General features: G+C 40.8%; 2 protein-coding genes across 2 annotated transcripts in view; both read left to right on the top strand.

Annotated features, from left to right (window-relative positions):
* Nucleotides 1-17,905, top strand: part of aclya (ATP citrate lyase a) — a 29,807-nt gene extending 11,902 nt beyond the window's left edge. The window contains exons 4-28 of the mRNA XM_037689265.1: nt 690-752; nt 932-1,122; nt 2,305-2,384; nt 4,025-4,155; nt 6,263-6,381; nt 6,812-6,948; nt 7,042-7,103; nt 9,062-9,179; nt 9,279-9,433; nt 11,137-11,230; nt 11,555-11,696; nt 11,815-11,983; nt 12,065-12,169; nt 12,262-12,458; nt 13,276-13,357; nt 13,440-13,550; nt 13,632-13,759; nt 13,901-13,994; nt 15,378-15,532; nt 15,615-15,765; nt 15,851-15,994; nt 16,182-16,295; nt 16,382-16,464; nt 16,578-16,654; nt 17,811-17,905. Of these exons, the coding sequence (XP_037545193.1) occupies nt 690-752; nt 932-1,122; nt 2,305-2,384; nt 4,025-4,155; nt 6,263-6,381; nt 6,812-6,948; nt 7,042-7,103; nt 9,062-9,179; nt 9,279-9,433; nt 11,137-11,230; nt 11,555-11,696; nt 11,815-11,983; nt 12,065-12,169; nt 12,262-12,458; nt 13,276-13,357; nt 13,440-13,550; nt 13,632-13,759; nt 13,901-13,994; nt 15,378-15,532; nt 15,615-15,765; nt 15,851-15,994; nt 16,182-16,295; nt 16,382-16,464; nt 16,578-16,654; nt 17,811-17,905 (2,997 nt within the window). The remainder of the gene's footprint in view (nt 1-689; nt 753-931; nt 1,123-2,304; nt 2,385-4,024; nt 4,156-6,262; nt 6,382-6,811; nt 6,949-7,041; nt 7,104-9,061; nt 9,180-9,278; nt 9,434-11,136; nt 11,231-11,554; nt 11,697-11,814; nt 11,984-12,064; nt 12,170-12,261; nt 12,459-13,275; nt 13,358-13,439; nt 13,551-13,631; nt 13,760-13,900; nt 13,995-15,377; nt 15,533-15,614; nt 15,766-15,850; nt 15,995-16,181; nt 16,296-16,381; nt 16,465-16,577; nt 16,655-17,810) is intronic.
* Nucleotides 17,906-21,386: 3,481 nt separating this feature from the next.
* Nucleotides 21,387-23,165, top strand: part of LOC119421902 (kelch-like protein 11) — a 4,820-nt gene continuing 3,041 nt past the window's right edge. The window contains 1 exon segment of the mRNA XM_037689266.1: nt 21,387-21,985. Within this exon segment, the coding sequence (XP_037545194.1) occupies nt 21,387-21,985 (599 nt within the window).

Here is a 23,165-nt window from a genome sequence, read left to right as displayed (position 1 = left end):
CCACTTCCTCAGCTACTTCCTCAACCACTTCCTCAGCCACTTGCCCAACCACTTCCACAGCCACTTCCTCAGCCGCTTCCTCAGCCACTTCCTCAGCCGCTTCCTCAGCCACTTCCCCAGCCACTTCCTCAGCCACTTCCCCAGCCACTTCCCCAGCCACTTCCCCAGCCACTTCCTCAGCCAGGGCAAGTAAGAAGGACTGTAAAACACATAGTGTGCTGCCGGTGTAAGAAACATATGTGCAAAGGCTGCTCTCTTGCATACTGCCCTGCATGTGCTAATCAGTTGAATGAGTTGTTATTTTTCATATTTTTATTTGTACTTTGTCTTAAATTGTTCACTGGAGAAAAATAAAAGAAACTGAGTCATTGGGTTGAATAAAAATGCAGTCAAAACTCCTTTTTGCACATTTTTTTTCTTTTCTTAAGCCATAGATATTCAAGTGAAGAGGGAGAACTCAGGTATTCACACATTTTGTGGTGAATGACAATATGCAAGATGAAATTTGGTGTTTAAAATTCAATTAAGCTGCTTATATTGGGGGTTTAGTGAAGACGGGTCATTTTGACCCGGAGGACACGGTGTATACAGAAAATGAGGACAACAGGAGGGTTACGATAACGTGCCAAGTTTTTCTTTTACTGCAGTTTATTTCCTCGTTTAAGAAACCTGCTCTTGTTGATTCACAGGTGGGAAAAGCCAAAGGTGTTCTCAAGAACTTCCTTATTGAGCCGTTTGTTCCTCACAAGCAGGTAAACCATTTGATGTTTTCTACGCTCCTTTGTGAATAAAAATGAGTTTGAGTTAGTAAATCAGTGCATTCTCTTTTTATTTACGCTACATCACCCTAACTCTTTTGGGATGGGGGTTGTAAATGTCTGATCCAGATGCATTTATTAAAGGACTTGTTTTGTTCTCGTGGTCCATTCAGGCAGAGGAGTTCTACGTGTGCATGTACGCCTCTCGGGAGGGGGACTACGTGCTATTCCACCACGAGGGTGGGGTGGATGTTGGCGATGTGGATGCCAAGGCGCAGAAGCTGCTGATCGGGGTGGATAAAAAGATCAGCGAAGAGCAGGTGAAGAAAGAACTTCTGAGCGAGGCTCCTATCGACAAGAAAGCGTAAGTTGGATTAAAACTACGACGCACCTTCAGTTTTGCAGCTTTCTGTTTAAAGTGGAGTGGAAGAACGGGTATAATTTAAAAGCTATACACAAATCCTGAACTGACCATACGAGTTCTTTTACAAGATCTAATGACATTTTAGACTAAACATAAGGAGCAGCAGACGGAGTCGTGCCAGGCGAGGAGCAGTAAATGACCTCGTGGTTCCATTAAATAAATTACATTTTCCTCTCTCCAATCAGCCCCAGTTTGTTTTTTTGTTTCACGCAGTAATATTCGAAGCACGTCCATCTGTTTTGATAAGCGAGGATACAGCGACTCGGCCTCCACCCTCCCATCCATCTCTCTAGCTCTGCTTTTATGACAGCAGATTCTGGGCGGACTCGCCGTCTTGGCTGACATTGAACCCCAGAAATCACCCTGCCCACCTCCCCCGCCCAAACACACTTCAGACTGAAAACAGGAGGCCAGTTTTTCCTGCATCCATCAGAAGCTGACAGTCGGGGGACGTAGAGTCATCCTGGGTTTTCGTTGTTGCAGTTTTTCTCCACGGGTCGCTCCCTTGGACGTGCTCGCCGCTTCCTCCATCTTTTTATTTTGACGTATGACGGAGAAAACAAATCTAATTTATTCTCTTGCAGAAAGTCTGCAGTTAATTTACAGGTGGGCTGTTTCTCATTCGGCTCATCCTGAACAAACCTTGTGCATCTAGAATGATACTTTTTACCAGCTCATAAAAATGTGTACATAATAAAAAATTTCACTCACAGATGATTCATGCCAGATGTTAAATACATATATAGATAAACATCATGGCGATCATTTAAAATGGTTTTTAATTTTTTTTTCTTTTTAAGGTTTTTAATTTTAATCTCATCTTATGTAAATTAAACTTATATTTATACGTTGGACTTATTAAATCCACAGCATTATTAACAGTAATTACTCAAGAACAAATACAAAATATTCATTTTGATCAAGAAATACCTTTTTGCATATTTAAGGGGCAATAAAATCTTTTTCTCTTCTTCAAGGTTATAAATCACTAAAGTATGATTTTTATTCTGTAATTTTTTTTATTATGTTGCCCCTCATTTGAAGTGCTTAAATCATAAAAAAAAATAATTTTTGCACTACCAAAGCATCAAATCCTGATTTATTGTTTTGTTTTTAAATCAGCGTTCTCAGCAGCTTCATCGTTGGACTCTTCAACCTGTACGAGGAGCTCTTCTTCACATACCTGGAGATCAACCCTCTGGGTAGGTTTTTATCAGAACAACGTACTCCATGCATGGAAAAAGTTTTTATAACGGGCATCCTCACTTTCTTCTCACTCATCAATAAGTTAACAGATTATAAAATTGGAAAAAGAGCATCAAAGAGGAGTGGGAGGGGAAAACAGCTCTGCATAATAAAACAGAAGATTCTGCTTCTTCTTTTTAACATCGAGGGAGGAAATGATTAAAACATTCATGCAGTTGCTGTTTGATGAATGCATGAAGTAATTGGGTACCAGTACATGCCCTCTGGCAGATGTTCTTGTTGTGGCTGCATTGCTGCTGCTTTGAAATCCTGCCCCCCCCCCCCATCTTCACTCCCCTTGCATCTCCTTCTGGGACATCAGGACCATTCTCTTATTTTTACTAATCCTGGCCAAAACTCATACCTTTTTGAAATAAGTCAAGTCAAATTTATTTATAAAGCACAGATAAAACAGCAGCTGTTACCAAAATGCTCAACAATAAGATCAAGACAGTGAATTCAAGAAAGAATAATAAGTGTGTAATTAAAAGCATCGGAATCAAAACATAATACAAAACCAGTGAGAATCAATGAAATACTAAATCAGATCACACCGTGTTAATCGTCAGTGAAAACAGGTGTTTTTAGTTGAAAACAGGAAGTGAAGTGTCCGGTCTAATGTTGAGGGGCAGATTGTTTCGAAGTTTAGGGCCAGTGACTGAAAAAGCCCGATCTCCTCTGAGCTTCAGCCTTGTTTTTGGTACAACCAAAAGCAGCTGGTCAGATGATCTCAGCGCCCGAGAAAGAACATATGGTTGAAGTAGATCTGAGAGATAAGAGGGTGCAAGGCCATTTATGCGCTTAAAGGTCACCAGGAGAATTTTAAAATCAATTCTGACACATACAGGGAGCCAGTGAAGGGAGGACAAAACTGGTGAAATGTGCTCAAACCTACGAGTTCCTGTTAAGAGCAGAGCTGCAGCATTTTGGACGAGCTGGAGACGTGAAAGGGACACCTGACTGACCCCAACATAAAGCGAGTTATAGTAGTCCAGTCGGGTAGTAATGAAGGGATGTACTCATTTTTTAAGGTCAGATCTGGTCAACACGGACTTAAGCTTAGCTATCTGTCTTAACTGAAAAAAGCTTTTTTGCAAAACAGCAAATCAGACTCTAAAATCATCCCAGATTTGTAACAGACTGCTTAAGATATGGCTCAAGAGAGTCGAGGTTTACAGGAAGAGGGACAGCAGTAGAGCTAGGGCTAAACACAATCACTTCAGTTTTCTGATCATCGAATCTTAAAAAAGTTTGATGTCATCCATTTCATCAAGACATTTTAACACGAGGTGAATTGTGCATGAACTACTTTGTATTTTGTTTTAAGGGCAGATAAATCTGGCAATCATCATCAGCATAGCAATAAAATGAAATGAAAGACCATGTTTCCTCAGGATAGACCCCAAAGGAGCAGATACAATGAGAACAGAAGGGATCCAAGAATAGAGCCTTGCGGGACCCCGCAAGAAAGAGACACTTAAGCAGTGCCATCATCAACATTACCACAAAAACTCCTTTTATCCTCCTAAATAAAGTGAATATCCATAAGTAGATGCTGGATTTTAAATCTCTACATGTTGATTTTTAATTTTGTTAGTGGTCACAAAAGATGGAGTTTACGTGCTGGACATGGCTGCAAAGATCGATGCAACAGCTGATTACATCTGCAAAGCCAAGTGGGAAGATGTGGAGTTCCCTCCCCCCTTTGGCAGGGAGGCCTATCCTGAGGTGAGGAAGCTCCAGAAACGAGTACAGTACATCAAATTTTTATTTGACAGCAACATGTGCTGCTGATCTGAGGAAAAACACTTAATGAGGAAGTTGAGTAAGAGGTATAATGAGCAAATTAGTAAAGCTGGTGGCAAACTGAACTCTCCCTCATTATTTATAATTCCTTTTCCCCCGTAAATTCAGAAGATCGTCCTTTTATAATGGAGTTTAAGTTTATTATAAATAATGCATTGTTAAAATAGTCTAAAAATGCAACCTAGTTCACTTTTTAACTGCATGAAATCAATTTTTTCAGTTTATATGTACTATTTCAATCACTGTTTTTTATTAAAGTCGTACATGTTTTGCAGCAGCTATGAGAAATATTGCATTTTCAGACACTTGCTGCTCTTTAGAGAAGAAAGCTTTGTATTTTTTGGAAACTGTTTTCTCAAAATGAGTTTAAAGCCATAGATCTTTGTGATGAAATTTACTATTTTACATCAGAAAATAAACTTAACTAGGGAAATTAGATTTTCTGCAAAACTGTAGTGTGTGAATGCTGATAGCTGAACCTCTGCTGAAATTTGTTTAAGAAGCTGAGTTAAAGCTAAAAGGAGCAAAACACTAGCTAAAAGATTAACAAAGCATAATGCTAGCTAGAAGTTACAAAACGCTTACTAAAATCTGCAAAATAAAAATGGCAAAAGGGTAACTAAAAACTAAAATTAGCTAAATGCTAGCAAGAAGCAAAAAGCATTTGCTAACACTATAAGAAGCACAATGATAGCTAACAGCTTAAAGTAGTAGAACGGTAGCTAAAAACTAAACTAGCTAAATGCTAGCTAGAAGCCAAAAGTATTAAAATGCTTGCTAACACAACAAAAAGCAAAAGGATAGCTAAAAGTAGTAGTATGGTAGGTAAAAACCAAAATGGCTAAATGCTAACTAGAAGCCAAAAGTATTAAAATGCTTGCTAACACAACAAGAAGCAAAAGGATAGCTAAAAGTAGTAGAATTATAGCCAAAAACTAAATGTAGCTAAACGCTAGCTAGAAGCCAAAAGTATTAAAATGCTTGCTACAACAAAAAGCAACAGGATAGCTAAAAGCTAAAAGTAGTAGAATGGTAGCTAAAAACTAAATGTAGCTAAACGCTAGCTAGATGCCAAAAGTATTAAAATGCTTGCTAACACAACAAGAAGCAAAAGGCTAGCTAAAAGCTAAACTTATTATAAGAAGATAATGATGGAGTCAGTGTGATGAAGCAGGTTTCAAAGAGAACAAGGCTTTCGAGGAAACTGAAGAGATTATAATCATTAGATTAACTAGATTATTATATTATAGATTATAGATTATTATAATGTGCAGTGTCTACAGGGAAAATATTTGTAAATAAAGTTAAATATTTCAAAGAATATAAAAGTTACAAAAATCAAGTGTCAAGCTCTCTTGAATGAGCTGAACATTTTTGAAATATGAATGTTTAAAATTGAACATTGTGGAGGTAGTTTGATTCCAAAAATAAAAACAATTAAAACAACAGAAAAATAAATTAAAAATGCTGAATCATCCTTTACTCAGTAAATGCACAACCTGCTGCTGAAGAAACTTGTGGCTACAAAACCCCAAAATACTGGCATAGAAAACACCAGTCCAAACTGGTGGCTTTAGAGAGCGTTCGTCAACGTTTTGTTTTGATTCAGTAATGAATTAAAAATAAAGTCCCATCTTCACAACGAGTGCCAGTTCATAAATGGACGAGTCAAACCGGCAGAAACTAATGAAGGTTGTCGGTGACATGTTTGTGTATAAGATAATTTTTTTCTGATTTTGTTGTGAGCCTGTCTGAGTCGGTCTGTGTAGCAGAAGGTTTCCACTAATTGGGCTGCTGTGAGTGAAGAGTGGGAACCGTGGGGGGGGTGGGGGTCTTTGATTGGGGGCTTTTTTCACCCTCAGCCACCAGCTGTGGCTCAGACAAGCAAACACTGATGTGCATCACATCAGCCGTCAACTTTTCCACTGATGCGTGTTTTGGTCCAAGTCTTGTTAGACCGACCTGCATCCGTAGCTTTAGTTCAGCTTTTCTTTTACCTCTTTGCTGATTGTTGGTTTCTGCTCTCCAGGAGGCTTACATTGCTGACCTTGATGCAAAGAGTGGTGCCAGCCTCAAACTGACTCTGCTCAATCCTCGAGGCAGAATCTGGACCATGGTGGCCGGAGGCGGGGCCTCGGTGGTGTACAGGTACCTCATTGCAGCACCATAATCCAAGAAAACTAAATAATACCTGCAGAATTTGTGTAAATTTATTTATGTTAAGGTTTAGTTTGTTTGGCTTCAATGAATGATTCTGTTGAACATAATTAGGTGAGTTTGCTGAGTGAAAGGGCAGACGTTCATTGTGCCCATGTCTGCTAAATTAGTTTTTTAAATGCCTCTGTTTTAGTGAGTCAGGAGGTTTGGGTGGTACCGTCTGTCGCGGATGTAAAGCGTGACATCCAGACGTATCAGCCGAGACTAATTGCTCCCAGCGTGCAGCGTTAAGTTGTTTTATCTGTTCGCTGTGCCGTGCACACTCAAAAATAAACAAGAGCAGAAACGTTGATGCGTTTGTCTCCGAAAATTACACGGTTGTGGTGACATTTTATTTCTTTGTATTAAAAAAAAATTCCAGTGACACAATCTGTGACCTGGGTGGAGTCAACGAGCTGGCCAATTATGGGGAGTATTCAGGGGCACCGAGTGAACAGCAGACCTACGACTACGCCAAGATCATCCTGTCCTTGATGACAAGAGAGAAGCACCCGGATGGTGGGAAAACCTTCAGAGCGTCTAAATTTAAATCAAGACATTTATTGTTTGTGTGAATCTAAAACAAAATTTGTTGGTAATATTTGTTTTCAGGTAAAGTTTTGATCATTGGAGGAAGCATAGCAAACTTCACAAATGTTGCAGCAACATTCAAGGTACACAGTATGTTATTGCCCTTCAGTATCACAGAGTTGGAGAAATTGAATTTCCTGCCAAAATGCAGTGTGAATGCTTATTGCAAAATAACTTGCTGAAAAACTGCTGAAATTAGCTATAAAAACATGCTGAAATTAAAGAATAAAGCCTAAATTAGCTGAAGAAAGCCGAAAGAACACATAATTGCTAAATTAAATTTAAATAAGCAGAACTTAGCGCAAAAATTAGGAAATCCACTAATCAAAGCTAAAATTAGCACACACACACACAAACATCTAAAGTAGCCAAAAAAGGCAGAAAGAAGCTCGACCTACGAAAGGAAGTGGAAAGAGCTGAAATGAGTAAAAAAAAAGAAGTGTGGAATTAGCTAAAAAAGATAAAATTTGCATTAAAAAAGCTAAATAGTAGCTGAAATAGCAGAAGAAATTGAAACTAGCTGTAAAAAGCTGAAAGGAGCATAACAAGCTGATATTAGAAGAAAGGAGTTCATTAGGCTGAAAGTAGCAGCAATTACCAAGAAAAACTTGAATTTATCTGAAAACAGCTGAAATGAGCTTTTTTAATGTAAAGGTAGCTGACCAGGTAGAACAAGCTTAAATTAGCAGAAGAAAGCAGAAAGAACACGCTTGCCCAATTAGGCTGAAAGAAGCAGAAATGGGCACAAAGGTGCAAATTATCTGAAAAGGCTGAAATTAGAGAAAAGCAGCTAAAAATGCAGAAAAAAGAAGCTGAAATTACCAGAAGGAAGTGGAGAGAGCATGACATCGCTGCTAAATAGGCAGAAAAAAGTATAAATGAGTGCAAAAAGTGGAAATAGCTGAAAAATTTAAATGAGCATAAAAACAGCTATATAATAGCTGAAATGGTAGAAAAAGCTGAAACTTGTAGAAATCAACTGAAAGGAGCATAACCAGCTGAAATTAACAGAAAGAAGTTAGAAAAAGCACAAAAACGTTGGAGTTAGCAGAAAGAATCTGAAAGGTGCACAAAACAGCTGAAAGTAGCTGAAAATAAGCTGCAAAAAGTTAAAATTTGCAGCAGGAAGCTGAAAGAAGCTAAACCAGAACAAAAAGAGAAAGGAGCAGTAAAATGCTGTAAAATGAGCTCAATTCATTTTCGATGGTGAAAAAAATGTCAGAAAAGGCTAAATATTTCAAAAAGCTAAAGTTGCACCAATACTAAAAGTTGTAGCAGGATTGTCCTGAAAGAGCCGAACGTTTTGATTCATGATTTGTTGAAATAACTTGAAAAGTGCAGGATGAGGAACGCACTAAAAAAACGTACGGAAGAAAAATTGATCACAATAGTGTGAATGCTTCTTAAACATTCACACTATTGAAAACTGTCGTTTTCTGCATCAATGCAGGAAAAATGCTGAGTGCTGAATGACGTTGCTGAAATTTTCTGAAGAAGCCGTGTTTCATTCACCGAGTGAGACGTGCAGTTTATGTGCAGTGAACGAACGTCTCATTCGCTCCGGCGTCAACAACGGTCCCTCCCCGCCCGCACGGCGCTGTGTCGTGCAGGTTCACGTCACGAGTGAGCCACAGAACGCAGGACTCCCACCTGAGCTCAACTGAACTGAGAAAGGAACGAATCGGTTAACAAAGTGATTCAGTTCGTTCACTCGAGTCGTTCGTTTGAACGAATCGTTCGTGAGCGACAACGTTAGCGCTGAGTTAGCTAAATCAGAACGTTTGCTACGTCCTGCTGACTCAGAGAGCAATGCTCTTGAACAAATAAAATGAATATTGATGCGTTTCTATTAGTGAACAAATTTAAATACTTCAAAAATAAATAAAGTTGCAACACCCAGAGCACCCATCTCCTGAGTGAACTGAGCGTTTTGATGGATGTAATAGAAGAAGGTCTGCAGAAGTAGTTAGATTACAAATGGAAAATAAAGAAAACACTGAGTGTTGAATCATCATTCTCACAAATATTTTCTGTGTGACAGGGGATTGTTCGAGCCATCAAAGACTTTCAGGCACCTTTGAAGGAGCATGAAGTCTCCATTTTTGTCCGTCGCGGCGGTCCCAACTACCAGGAAGGTCTCAGGGTGATGGGCGATGTTGGTACGTTATTTTTTTTTTTAATTTATCAAACTCTGGTTTTAAGTTTTGTCTGAATCGTTGTGATCGTCACACACTGATTCTGAAAACCCTCCTCTGCAGGAAAAACCACCGGGATCCCAATTCATGTTTTTGGCACAGAAACCCACATGACCGCCATCGTCGGCATGGCTCTGGGTCACAGGCCGATCCCCACCCAGCCCCCGGTGGCTGCTCACACGGCCAACTTCCTCCTGAACTCCAGCAGCAGCACATCGGTACGATGAGCTCCGTGGTGACGTACGGTTTGTTACGATGTGTACGAGTGGCGCAGAATGAGCTGCAGGACGGGCACGAACTCGGTCGCTCGTTCTTTTAGTGGATCACATCATCAGAAGCCCGGTAGCTCTTTTGTGTACAGACTTTGCTCTCACTCGGTCTGCAGCTCGGTCGTGCAGAACCCCCCCCCGAGGCGTCCATTAAGAACAGGCACAGTGAAGGATTTCAGCAACGCGTGTGTGCGCCTCAAATCTACAAACATATATTTGTATATGAGTAAAGTAGTGAAGTACTGTGTGCTAAAATATTTCCACACAGTCTGAGATTTTAAAAAATGTTCTATTATGGAATAAAATTAAGAATAGTGCTGCGCCGATTGCAATTTTCAGGCCGGTCACCGATCTCTAAAAAGTCTGACCGGCCGATTCCGATTTTGTTTTCTAAGCGACACCGTCAGGTGTTACAAGGTCACAACGCACCTTCAAGTTACCAATATTATTTTATTGAAAAACATCCCCTTGAACAACATCCTAGAAACAATACAAACTTGTTTTAACTGGCCATGAGGTCGTGCTCTGAAATATTAATGAAGTTCAGACAATTGTTGTTGGAACAAAAAAATCTGTAAAATCGGTTTCTCGTGCAAGTATCAGCCGATTTCCCCAAATTAAGGAAATCGGGGCCGACAAATCAGCCGGCCGATTTATCGGTGCACCCCTAGTTAAGAACAATGAAACTGTGCTTGTGGTGTTTCATCAAATAACCTGAAGACTTAAGGCCGCCCTGCTCTTATTTTAAGCCAGGTCTAGGGCCATGGTTATTGAAAGCCGAGAGCTCAGGGGCCAGAAATCCAGCAGTTATTCTCATTAAGAACCGTATTTTCCACCGTACACATCGCACCGCGTCGCATCAGTCCAAATATGTCTAATAAAGTGAAAAAAAAATCCATAAATAAGTTTCATCTATCGCATCACCGCTGACAACCTGGAAACGTTGTGCCAAAAATCGACTGGCTGCCAAATGACGGCTGCAGGAGCGTGCACGGGAGGACTTGTAACAAGATTAACACTTAAAAACAATTATTTGTTTGCTCGAAATTATAGTAAAGGTGTCTCCATTGAACGTTTCCTTAATAAATGCACTTTAATGGTCAAATCAGCTGCATTTCGTTGAGGCGGCGCAGCGACATGAAGTTGATTTGACGGTTGCTCCAGGTGAGCTGGACAAAGGTGGCATTGTATGGCAAGCTGATTGTGTCATAAATAGCTACTTTTACCTATTAAATTAAACAACGGCATGCCATACTACTCAAGTGACATCTAGCGGCTGAAAATGGTAGCGTTCAATATTTTCATATGAATGAAAACGGTCACATCTCAGCTAAAAATTGGTTTATAAATATGGAATAAAAACTTAAATAAGTCGCAGGGCATGCAAATTATGCAAAAAACTGTGATTTATACGCCGGAAAATATGGTGAGGTTGTTTAACGGTTTAAAATCGAGTTTTATTTAAAAAAGGGACCAGTTGTTGGGTTGAACTGAAGTCACTTGTGCCAGATTTGGGCCCAGGGCCGCCACTTAAATAGCCACTGCTTGAAGCTCTTGAAATCTAGTCTTGTTGTCATTCAGGTTTTTACTCTGAAAGCAGGTCTCACTTTAAAATCTGCAACAACCTTTCTGTTCACCGTTGTTGCTTCCAGACGCCATCATCCAGGAGAAAAGCCCATTCTTCTGGAAACAAAGCTGGAGTTGAGGGCTCACCAACCAAAAAGGTTAAAAGTGGAGCTCCTGTTGGTAAGAACACACACACACACATGACCGCAGTGTAAAATCTTTGCATCCTTCAGTTTTTTAGCTTTGACTCTTTTTTTGACATGATATGAAAAAGTCTGGTCTTGCATGCTTGAGCTGAGGCGTTGCAGCTCCCTCTTTAGACGACAAAAAGAAGCTGCACTTCAAAATTAAAGAGTATTTATAATTAATCATCTCACGTCTTCACATTTTGTGTAAAGATTTTGGGTGATGGCTGATGTTGTTTGATCGTTAATAGTCTGTAAAGCGTCTAGTTTTGTCTCTCGGCGGTACATTTTTGTGTCTAAATGTTTTTTCTCCCCTCAGCAAAGGCAACAACCCTGTTCACTAAATACACAAAGGCCTTGGTGTGGGGGATGCAGACGAGGGCTGTCCAGGGAATGCTGGACTTTGATTATGTCTGTTCCAGAGATGATCCATCCGTTTCAGCGATGATCTACCCGTTCACGTGCGTTCCTCATACGTTCGCTCCGCGGAGTGCAAACGCTCCTTTTTTTTGGCACGTTTGGAACGTCTCGGCGAGTGAGGGCGTCCTGAAAGTTTGCTCTGCTTGCCTCTTCCTCCAGAGGAGACCACAAACAGAAATTCTACTGGGGACACAAAGAGATCCTCATCCCCGTGTATAAAAACATGAGTGATGCCATGAAGAAGCATCCTGACGTGGACGTGCTCATCAGCTTTGCCTCTTTGCGTTCAGCTTTTGAAAGCACCATGGAGACCATGCAGTACCCTCAGGTAAACGCCTCCTGCATCATTTGAATAAAACTGTTATATTGCTTGATGTAATTAGGCCCATCTGTTCTCGACTGCGTTCAGATTCGGACCATTGCCATCATTGCTGAGGGAATCCCTGAAGCCCACACCAGGAGGATCATTAAAGTTGCAGATGAGAAGGGTGTCACCATCATCGGACCTGCAACCGTAAGTTTAGCTTCCCTCTTTTCAGATGATCCAGGATCCCAGTGGGCTGGCTGTTTCTGTCAAAGCAAGCTACAGTGTGTGTGTTTGTTTAGGTTGGAGGGATAAAGCCAGGCTGTTTTAAGATCGGTAACACAGGAGGCATGCTGGATAACATCCTGGCCTCCAAGCTCTATCGCCCGGGCAGTGTGGCCTACGTGTCCCGCTCGGGCGGCATGTCCAATGAACTCAACAACATCATCTCCCGCACTACGGATGGTGTTTTTGAAGGCGTGGCGATCGGCGGAGACAGGTGTGTGATCGTATTACCGTATTTTTCGGCCTATAAGTCACAGGTTTTTTTGCATAATTTAAATACCCTGCGACTTGTAGGCCGAAGCGACGTATTTATGGATTTTTTTCCCATATTTATAAACCAATTTTTGGCTGAGATCATTTATTCTGACTGCAAATAAAAGAGCAGTACCACTTTCAGCCACTTGATGGCAGCAGAGTAGTAGTAGCAGTAAGGCATGCCGTTGTATCATGTAATAGGTAAACGTGGCTATAATGACAAATTCAAAAAAGTTCAAGACAAAAACAATTGGACTTTATTTATTATACTTTATTATTTTTGTCTTGAACTTTTTTGAATTTACCATGTCCTGAATGACTGAGAATCTTCACCAGCTATTAATGACACAATCGGCCTGCCATATTCCCCCCACCTTCGTTCTGCTCGCTGCTTGGAGCAACCGTCAAATCAGCTGCACCGCCCCGGTGAAATGCAGCTGATTTGACCATCAAAGTGCATTTACTATAATTTTGAGCAAACAAATGATTGTTTTTAAGTGTTAATCTTGTTAACGTCCTCCCGTGCACGCTCCCGCAGCCGCCATTTGACAGCCCGTTGATTTTTGGCACAACACCGGTTCACATCTCCTTGTTGTCAGCGGTGACGCATAATAGATGCGAAGCGACATATTTATGGATTTTCCCCACTTTTTTAGTCATAATTGGATTGATGCAACTTATAGGGTGGTGCGACAAGTACGGCGGAAACTACGGTACCCCTGGAGAGTTTAAGTGTGTTTGTCTGAGCTGCGATGTAACGCTGAACTCCTCTGCAGATACCCAGGCTCTGTGTTTACTGACCACGTTCTGCGCTACCAGGACACTCCAGCTGTGAAGATGATTGTCGTCCTCGGAGAGGTTGGAAAACCTTTACAAGCTTTAACGTCTGCAGCTTTTATTAATTTCACCACCCTTATAATTCTAACATAATTTTAAATAGATTGGCGGCACAGAGGAATACAAGATCTGCCAGTCCATTAAACAGGGCAGGATCACAAAGCCAGTGGTGTGCTGGTGTATCGGCACCTGTGCCACCATGTTCTCCTCAGAGGTAAGAGGACAACATTAAATATCTGACAATAAATAAATGAATGGTAGTTTTAAGTGCTTGTACTTGTTTTTTCCTCATCAGGTGCAGTTTGGCCATGCAGGAGCTTGCGCCAACCAGGCTTCTGAGACGGCAGTGGCCAAGAACAAAGCTCTGAAAGAGGCGGGTGCGTTTGTCCCCACGAGCTTTGACGAGCTGGGAGAGATCATCAAGTCAGTGCACGATCAGTATTTTATCATTTAAGTATAACATTCTTCAGGACAAGTTGATAGACTATACATTTCTTAAATTCTGTTGCATTTTTTTGTTTTATTTTACGTACCGGTTGTTTGTGTGGATTTCCGTCTGTGCAGGTCTGTGTATGATGACCTTGTGGCCAGAGGAGTCATTCAGCCAGCTGAAGAGGTGCCTCCTCCCACCGTACCGATGGATTACTCCTGGGCACGAGTGAGTGTTCCTGCAAGCACACTTCTTTACGTCATTTTACTTATTTATGATATAAAATGAAGAGATGCAGTCTTCCAATAAGCATTTTCTGTGTACTCCTAAAAACTCCATGCCGATCGTGCGGCTCATCCATCAATCGGCCGCGTTTGTGTCATGTCCAGTCTTATTTTGAAAAACCACGATGGAGCGAGTCAGCGATAAACGAACCACGAAGTACTGAGGGACTACTTTATGTATGCAGTTCCCCCCCCCCGTAGTCTTCAAGTGTGATCACCTTCATTTGGAAGGAGGAAAAGTCTGCATCGTTTTGTTTCTTTTTAAGTTTATTTCAGTTTTATTTTTGACAAACCTCCAAACTAGAAGCCAACTGTCAGGAGAATTGTGGTCAAGGTTTATGGATGTTTACCGCTGCTAATGTTAAATGAATGTTGAACCGTGTGCGAGGCCAGAGTTCTTGATTTGATATAGCCAGGAGGCCGAGGTCATCCGTGACTGTCTGTGAGGGCCGATAAGAATTATAAAAACACTCCTCGCACGCTGTCCGGTGCAGATCTTCACGGCCGTGGCTTCATTGTAACATCTGTGTAAGCCCGTGTGAACGTCTGCCCTTGCAAGTAAACTGGGTTGAAAAATCAACAAAGTCCATGTTCAATAATCCAGGTATACAATCCAACATTTTTCAGTCAGGTCATCTGGACGGTTTCTTTTTTTTTTGTGCTGAAACGTTTCACCTTCCATCCAGAAGGCTTCATCAGTCAAGGAAGCACACAACAAAACTGATTCTTCCCCCAAACATCTTACTACAAAGTGGAACAAACCAGCTGTGTTGGTGCTTTCAGCACAAAAAAAGAAACCGAAAATTGTTGGATTGTATACCTGGATTATTGAGCATGGACTTTGTTGGTTTTGAACCAGTTTGACATGACTGTCGACGAGGAAGAGGGCCGGCACTGGAGGAGCGGGCGTGCCAAAGAGAACATCTTAGCACCAACATAACTGGTTTGTTCCACTTTGAAGTAAACTGTTGGGGGAATAATCAGTTTTGTTGTGTGCTTCCTTGATTGATGAAGCCTTCTGGATGGAAGGTGAACGTTTCAGCACAAAAAAAAGAAACTGTCCAGATGACCTGACTGAAAAATGTTGGATGGGTTAAAAAATCTTGTCCCGTCTTTAATTGTGAGCTCCTTTATTTAAGCAGCTAATGCGAGGACATTTTATCCAACACTAATACTTGAGCTGTTTTTGTTTTGATAAAGATGGAAAGAAAGAAGGTTCTTCTAATATTTTATTGTCTATGTTTTTGCAGACACTCCTTTTTAAACAGAAACTACACCAAGTTGTACCGTTTTGAATCAGACTGTTGTTTTCTTGTTCGCTGTGCAGGAGCTGGGTCTGATCCGTAAACCAGCCTCCTTCATGACCAGCATCTGTGATGAAAGAGGCCAGGAGCTCCTCTACGCCGGTATGCCCATCACTGAGGTCTTCAAGTCTGAAATAGGCCTGGGAGGAACTCTGGGCCTACTTTGGTTCCAGCGGAGGTTAGACCCTTCCTTTACTTCGTCTTATCTTTGTTGTAAAGTGCTGCTGAGGGATGTGTGCCACGTCACTCTTTGTGTGCAGGTTGCCGAAGTACGCCTGCCAGTTTATTGAAATGTGCCTCATGGTAACGGCAGACCACGGCCCTGCTGTTTCTGGAGCCCACAATACTATTGTCTGTGCCCGAGCTGGTAAAGATCTGATCTCCAGCCTCACCTCAGGCCTCCTCACTATTGTGAGACACTGATTTATTCGTTTGCTCTCTTTATACACCTGTTAATAAAAGTCCACCACGAGCCAACGTCACTGTGTTTCTTTAGGGTGACCGCTTCGGAGGAGCCCTGGACGCAGCAGCAAAGCAGTTCAGCCATGCGTTTGATAGCGGCATGCTTCCAATGGAGTTTGTCAACAAGATGAAAAAGGACGGCAGGTTGATAATGGGCATAGGACACAGAGTCAAGTCGGTTAGTCTTTGCAACACGTCTGGAACAACAGAAGTGTCTCCCACCCAACACGGAAACAAAGAAAGATGCACTTTTCCTGATAATGCTGCTGTAGAGCATCTAAAGAACAAGAACTGCAGAAATGAAAAATACAAACCGCTTGAACAGTCGATATTTTAAATAAAAGGCTTTATCTTTGCTTCCTTAGATTAATAATCCCGACATGAGAGTTCAGATCTTGAAGGACTTTGTGAAGCAGAACTTTCCCTCCTCGCAGCTGTTGGACTACGCTTTAGAAGTGGAGAAGATCACCACCTCTAAGGTAAGACTAACCTTTTTCTCCTTCGACAAGTGCTCATCAGCCACTCGGTTTGTCACCGGCCCGTCTGTTCTCGCTGCTCCAAACAGAAACCCAACCTGATCTTGAACGTGGACGGCCTCATCGGTGTTGCCTTTGTGGACTTGCTCAGGACTTGTGGTGGATTTACACGGTGAGAAAAGGAGCCGTCTGCTCAAATGTGCCACAGTGATAAAATAACCCTAAATTTAAAGTCACACGTTTTTCATATTGTGCCTTTTTTTTCTGACTTTGTCCGTCACGCAGGGATGAGGCTGATGAGTTTGTAGAAGTCGGTGCCTTGAATGGCATCTTCGTCCTGGGACGCAGCATGGGATTCATTGGTGAGTCAGTGCAGTTTATTTTGATGGGGCCAGTTCACAGCACAAGTCATCTCATTACACCACACAAAAAAAAAAAATCATAAATCCAGTTTAAAATCCAATTAAAGTCAATTTATTCCTGTTGTAATACAATGCATTCACCTCAGACAATAAAAGTGGTGAAAAATGACACATAAAATCAGTTTGAGGTCAGTAAGCGCAACCAGAATTGATACCAGATTATAAGACTCACTGTCAATTTTAAAGAAAATTAAAGGATTTTAAGTGTTCCTTATAGTCTGAAAAATACGGTAGTTTCTGTGGAAAGAAAAACACGTCAGTGACATAATTCCAAACATGGAGAGCAGCAGAGTGAGGGAATGTGGTCAGTTTGTACTCCAGCAGGAGCAGGACACTCCAGAGGCACCGAGTTCTGATAAGAATGGTATAATCAGTCAGTTCCCTCTGGTGAGTTAGGAAGCCAACCCTAACTATAGGATTTATCAAAAAGTGTAGTCTTAAAATCTTAAAGGTAGACAGAATGTCAGCCTCATGGAGAGGAACTGGAAGTTGGTTCCACAAGAGAGGAGCCCGATTACTGAGAGCTCTTCCTCCCATTCTACCACAGAAACTCTAGGAACCACAAATAAACCTGCAGTCTGTTTGGAAAATATGGAGCAGTGAAATCATTGAGCTTGGTTGTTGAGAGCTTTATAGGTTAGAAGCAACATTTTCAATTGTATTCTTATTAGATGGGGAGCCGATTCTCATTTTAATTCTTGTCAGATCTCTGGCAGCAGCATTTTGGATCAGCTGAAGAATATTTAAAGAGTTTTTTTTACACCCATTTAATAAAGAATTACAATAGTCCAAGCTAGAACAGATAATCTGTTTTTCATCATCATTTTGGGACAAGCTGTTTTTAATTTTAGTGATATTGTTCAGGTGGTACAGTAGAGCGGGGTTCTGGTACCATTTTTAATGTGGGGGTTAAATGTCATCCTGATCCAATATAATACCAAGGTTTTTTACATTAAAACTGGAGGCCAGATTAGTTTAAAAAATAAACATGGAACATGTTTTCTGGTGTCATTTTTGCTGCTTTGGGATTTTCTACACAACGGCAAATGTTTATATGTTGCTCTCTAAGTGAATCCATGAATTTGTATCTCCCCAGGACACTACCTGGACCAGAAGAGGCTGAAGCAGGGACTGTATCGCCACCCCTGGGACGACATCTCCTACGTGCTTCCAGAGCACATGTCTATGTAATTAAAGAGAGAGCTGTGCCGTGTAACCCACCGCTTCCCAAGCCCCAACTGTGATCAGCCACTTTAAAAAATGTAGTGACATTAGGGAAGATGTTACAATTATTATAGATGTAAATTGTTTATTTTTAGCTCTGAAAGACAGTCGGTGCTGCAGATAACCAACTGTGGGAGATGACTGGGATTATTTACTGACCACAACTATCACTCACGATACAGGAAGTGCTGTTATTTATTTCCTAATCTAGCGTTATTATTGTCTATTACAGAATGTTGTGTCTATGTTCTATTCTCGTCACGTTGTGCAATAATACAGATCAAACCAGAACACACCGTAGAGCAGACAATAGAATATTGTTGTTGTTTTGTGATGTTTTTAAAGTTGTGCCAAAACTGAAATGTTGCTCAGCATTTTGTGCCAAACTGAACTATAGTCATTTCTGCATACCATCATTTGTTGTCGTTTTCTTTTTCCACTTGTTTAGGTGGAATACATGTCTATTAAATCATAAATGTGTTTTGTGTTTGATTACGGGTTGAATCATGAGCACAGCATTTTGAATTATTACTTTTAGCATTAATAAAACTATATATTTTTAGCATTATTATTGTTATTATTTTACCTCTGTTATATTAGAGTTTTAAATGTTATTTCAGATTTGATCCTGAACATTTTTCATTCATTGGTAATTTTTTTTAGTCTCACACAGTATACATGTTTCTTATTTAGATTTGATGTAGCGTACCTTGGTCATAAACATTAGTCTGTGCCCGGTGTCATTTCTGCTTATTTTTGTGGAGGAAAATAAAACTATTTTCGTTTTGTCTCTATATTAATTTTAACTGTCCATTTATGAACTAAATGTACCAATGTGTTGTATGTATACAACTATATAACTGAGGTAAAATAAATATAATAAATGTAACGGTTGTATTGTGTGATTTCAGCGCTGCACTTTAAAAACAACTTTTAGTTTGGTTTTGTCGATAAAAAAAATACTTGGAGATGCGTATTATTCCAATGTTTATATGAAGCAGCAGTTATAGTTCACAATAAAGTGGATTATGCAGTTTTCATATTTAGTTTAGATTTGTTGAGAGGTTCAGGAAACTACTTGTGATGGATTTCATTGATACTTTATATGAGAATGATTATGCTCATCAGTAAAAATGTGAACTGTGTCTGAAAATCCAGCCGAATATTGTTCAGAGTGATACATTTCTCACCGAGTTTGCTATCTAGAGGCGTGGATTCTAAATTTTAGTCTCTAGACAGAACTTTATGTACAGCGGATCTTTATTTTAGCATTTCTGCTTGCTTTTGTTTGTTAGCACGTGAATGAAACAAAAAAAAAAAACTGTAGTATGCTTTTCTTATAACTGTTTATTGTTGTTGTTGTCCATTGTTGTCATCTTTCTTTGTTGAAATCAGGTGTCTCTTGTAAATGAGTCCTCGAGGCTCAATGGGATTTACCTGTAGAAATAAAGGTTGATTGATTTGTGTTCTCTTGTGTCGGTCAGAGTGAGATATCTTCTTGTGTTTACCATCTATGTTGACGTGGCGCCCGGTGTTATGTCAAGCTTGGTAACCCCGTTCAAATGCCTTTATCCAGTCGCCCCGCCCCTTTGGGCGGTGACTCAGTCATGGACCCTCCTTCTTCTACATGTTGGTCTTCAACCAAGCCAGAAGATGCTGATACCTCCTTTACTGAACCAGGTATTTTGGAAATAGTAGTGGGGTTTTAAATTAAGCTTCTTTTATTCTATACATTTTCTTGATTGAATCTTCTGACATCTTGTTTTATATTTTTTTAAAGAGTAATTTTAAGTCATTCTAGTTTGAGAGTAAATATTGTCCTGACATTTGAAGGTATGAAGGAAGCTGTAACTGCAGGCTGCCCGTGTGATGTTTATTTCTTTATTTAGGCTTCAGTATAAATCTATTTAAGTGAGAGAGAAAAAATCTGTATAGACTTCGGCTAAATTTCATTATTTGATATAATCATAACTTTATAACTTATACGGCGAATGTAGAAAACTAAAAACAGGAACAATGCACACATGTTCCTGTTTTTAGTTTTTTATACAGTCGCCTCATAATCGAACTGTTTTTACTACTTTTTTTTGCCATCTTATTTTAAATTGTAAAAAATAAAACAAAATAAATCTGTATGCCTCTTTTATGATCGTCTGTCGTTGTCCATTGTTGTCATCACTCTGTTGGAATCAGGTCTCTCTTGTAAATGTGTCCTCGAGGCTCAACCGGTCTAAATAAAAGTTGAATGAATTAATAAACTTTAGTGTTCTGGATGAAAGACGAAACATTTCTACATTTTGTTGTTGTTCTTGTTTGGCTTTGTTTTGTTTTTTTGAATGTCCAGAGGACCAGAATTAACTTTTTTAGATTCTTCTACCTGGATTATTGGGCATGCATCAGGATATAATGAATAACCTTGTTATGGCGGAACAAGTTAAAAAGTTATAACAGCAAGATTTTAGAATCTTTTTCAGTTTTAATTAGGACAAAAGCGTAAAGCCGTCTTTTTTTCTTTTTTTTAATTACAAAACTTTATCAATTATACAAACAACTGTCTGCCAGGGGTATATTAGCAGGTACAAAAGTATAGAAAGAACAATTTGGTTATAAAATGGTACACAATTCTAAAGATACAAAACAATATATTTACAAGTTATACAGATAAATTCACATTAAGTTTTTCTAGAACTGAGTTGGTTTTCATTGCCTTTTTGTTTCCCAGTCCTTTAATAGTGCTGCTGTAAATAAGTTCTGCTTATGTTTGGTTTGGAGTTTGACCACTTTTTCTTGTGAATGTGGAATTTTCCCCGGAGAAGTTGAAGTTGAGTGAAGTAGATCAAGTCTTTGTCCGTATCCTTATTGTCGAAGCTTATTATAATAATGTCTTTCTCTGTAAGTTGAATTATTTGTGCAGTTTTCTGTCGTATGAGTTGTACATCTGTCCAGAATGTCTTTGTGTGATTACAATGATAGAATAAATGAGAAATTGTTTCCATGTGTAGTTCACAAAATGTACTAGAGTAAAGTTTAAATCTTTCCAGTGTATTTTTTAACATTATGATTGATTTTATATGAAACCTCTTTAACTTTATTTGTTATGCAACATTTTTCTCCATTCAACCAAACTTGTTTCCACTTAATTTCTCCAAAAGTGAAGCATAAAGCCGTGTGAACCTGAGCGACGAGCGTGCTGTGACGTCATCACGACACGCGGGCGACAAGCGTACTGTGACGTCATCACGACGTTACAGATTATCCCCCCCCCCCTACTGCGCATGTCAGTGTTTGTGGCGTTGTTGCTCGTTACTCATTTATCCACATTTTTACGCATTTTTGATCACTAAGTCACTATAAACAATTAAAAAAAATCGCGTTTAACGAAAAATAATTTAATATATATATTTTCGTTTGTGTTTTGATCGTTAAATCGGCGCGTTTCAAACTCCGGATGTGACGCAACAGCTAGCCACGCCTCACTGTCGTCCCCTCCTGGACTCCATGTATGTGTGGCTGCGTATGTCGCCTCCTGTCCCTCGCTAGTTTGTTTCATCTCCCACCTTCGCTCACCTCCAGTTCGGGCAGCAGAATGGCAGCGGCGGCCCCCAACCCGGAGGACTCCGCCAGGTGCAGCGGCGGCGGAAGCAGCTCACCCAGCGCGCTGGCCGCGGACGGAGACGCGGAAGAGGCCGAGGATTTCACGTCCTCCTCCCACTGCTCGGAGCTGTCGCGGCGGCAGAACGAGCAGAGGAAGCAGGGCTTGTTCTGCGACGTGACGCTGGCCTTCAGCAGCGGGGCGGCCACCGGAAACGTCCAGAGCTGCGAGTTTTCAGCCCACAGGTCCGTCCTGGCTGCCGCCACCGATTATTTCACCCCGCTGCTGGGAGGACAGTTCTCCGAGTCCCAGTCCGGGCGGGTGGAGATGAAGGAGTGGAGCTCGGAGCTGGGGCCTGACCCGGAGACAGTGGAGGGTGTGATCCAGTACATGTACACGGGGGAAATGCGCGTCAGCACCTGCAATGTGCACGAGGTGCTGGAGCTGGCAGACAGGTAAGGGTCATTTGAAACAGGAAAACTGCGCGAGGCCTGTTATAAAGTACTCCTAGTTATTGCAGACACATTTTTAACCTTTCATTAAGGAGTAAAACCATTGATCATTGAACTAATTCACTTTATTGCCAAGTCACAACAGAAGTCAGGCCACTGCAAAAACATGCACAAACGTTTTAAAAGCCACTTAGTAAAAGTTATTTATCTAAGAAGCAGATGTTGAATCCACTTCGTCACAGTGTCCCGTCCTGAGCGAGCGCAAAGGAGACAGTGGAGAGGAAAAACTGCCTTTGAACAGGACCAGGCTCCGGACAGTGGTCATCTGCTTCAACCGGCTGGGTTTGAGAGGACGGGAAGGAGAAACACAGAATGACAGGTCCAGGTTTACTTTCTATAGGAAGAAACAACAACAACAACAACAACAACATAAATGTGGTAAGGAAAGAAATACTTACAAATACAAACAGGTAGAGGAGAGCAAGTGAAGACGGCAGCAGAGTGAGGAAATGCGGTCAGTTTATCCTCTGACAGTTTAAACCTATAGCCGAATAATTAAGGGATAACTCTAGAAACCCAAGCCAACCCTAACTATAGGATTTATCAACAGTGTGTCAGCCTCACGGACAGAAACTGGAAGTTGGTTCCACAAGAGAGGAGCCTGAGAACTGAAAGCTCTTCCTCCCATTCTGCTGCTGGAAACTCTAGGAACCAGAAGTAAACCTGCAGTCTGAGAGTGACGTGGTCTGTTAGGGAAAACATGGACCAATAAGTTATGTAATATAAGATGGAGCTAGGTTGTTGAGAGCTTTGTAGGTTAATGAAACTAATGGACTTGTGGTTCAGTAGAATTATTTAAAATGAATCTTAACCTGTCCACAGGTATTTCGGCTCACTCCTTGTTCAGACTCCCTTTGTTTGATTCAAACCCATTCTTGGTTGTTTTTGGGTGTTTGTGTCGTTATCCTGTTGGAGGACCCATGACCTGTGACCCATGACCTGTGACCTGTGACGGAGCGTTCTGCCACTGAGCTCATTTTGCTGCAGTGATAGTCTTGACATTTCATTGCACCCTGCATAGATTCAGATGCAGCAGCGCAGCACCAGAACACAACTCCATAGTTCACTGGTACAGTTTGTTGTTGTTGTTGTTGTTGTTGTTGTTGTTGTTGTTGTTGTTGTT

The sequence above is a fragment of the Nematolebias whitei genome, chromosome 15, assembly GCF_014905685.2.
Source record: "Nematolebias whitei isolate Nwh7 chromosome 15, NemWhi1, whole genome shotgun sequence".
Classification (NCBI taxonomy): domain Eukaryota; kingdom Metazoa; phylum Chordata; class Actinopteri; order Cyprinodontiformes; family Rivulidae; genus Nematolebias; species Nematolebias whitei.
This window is presented reverse-complemented; position numbering and strand designations above follow the sequence as displayed.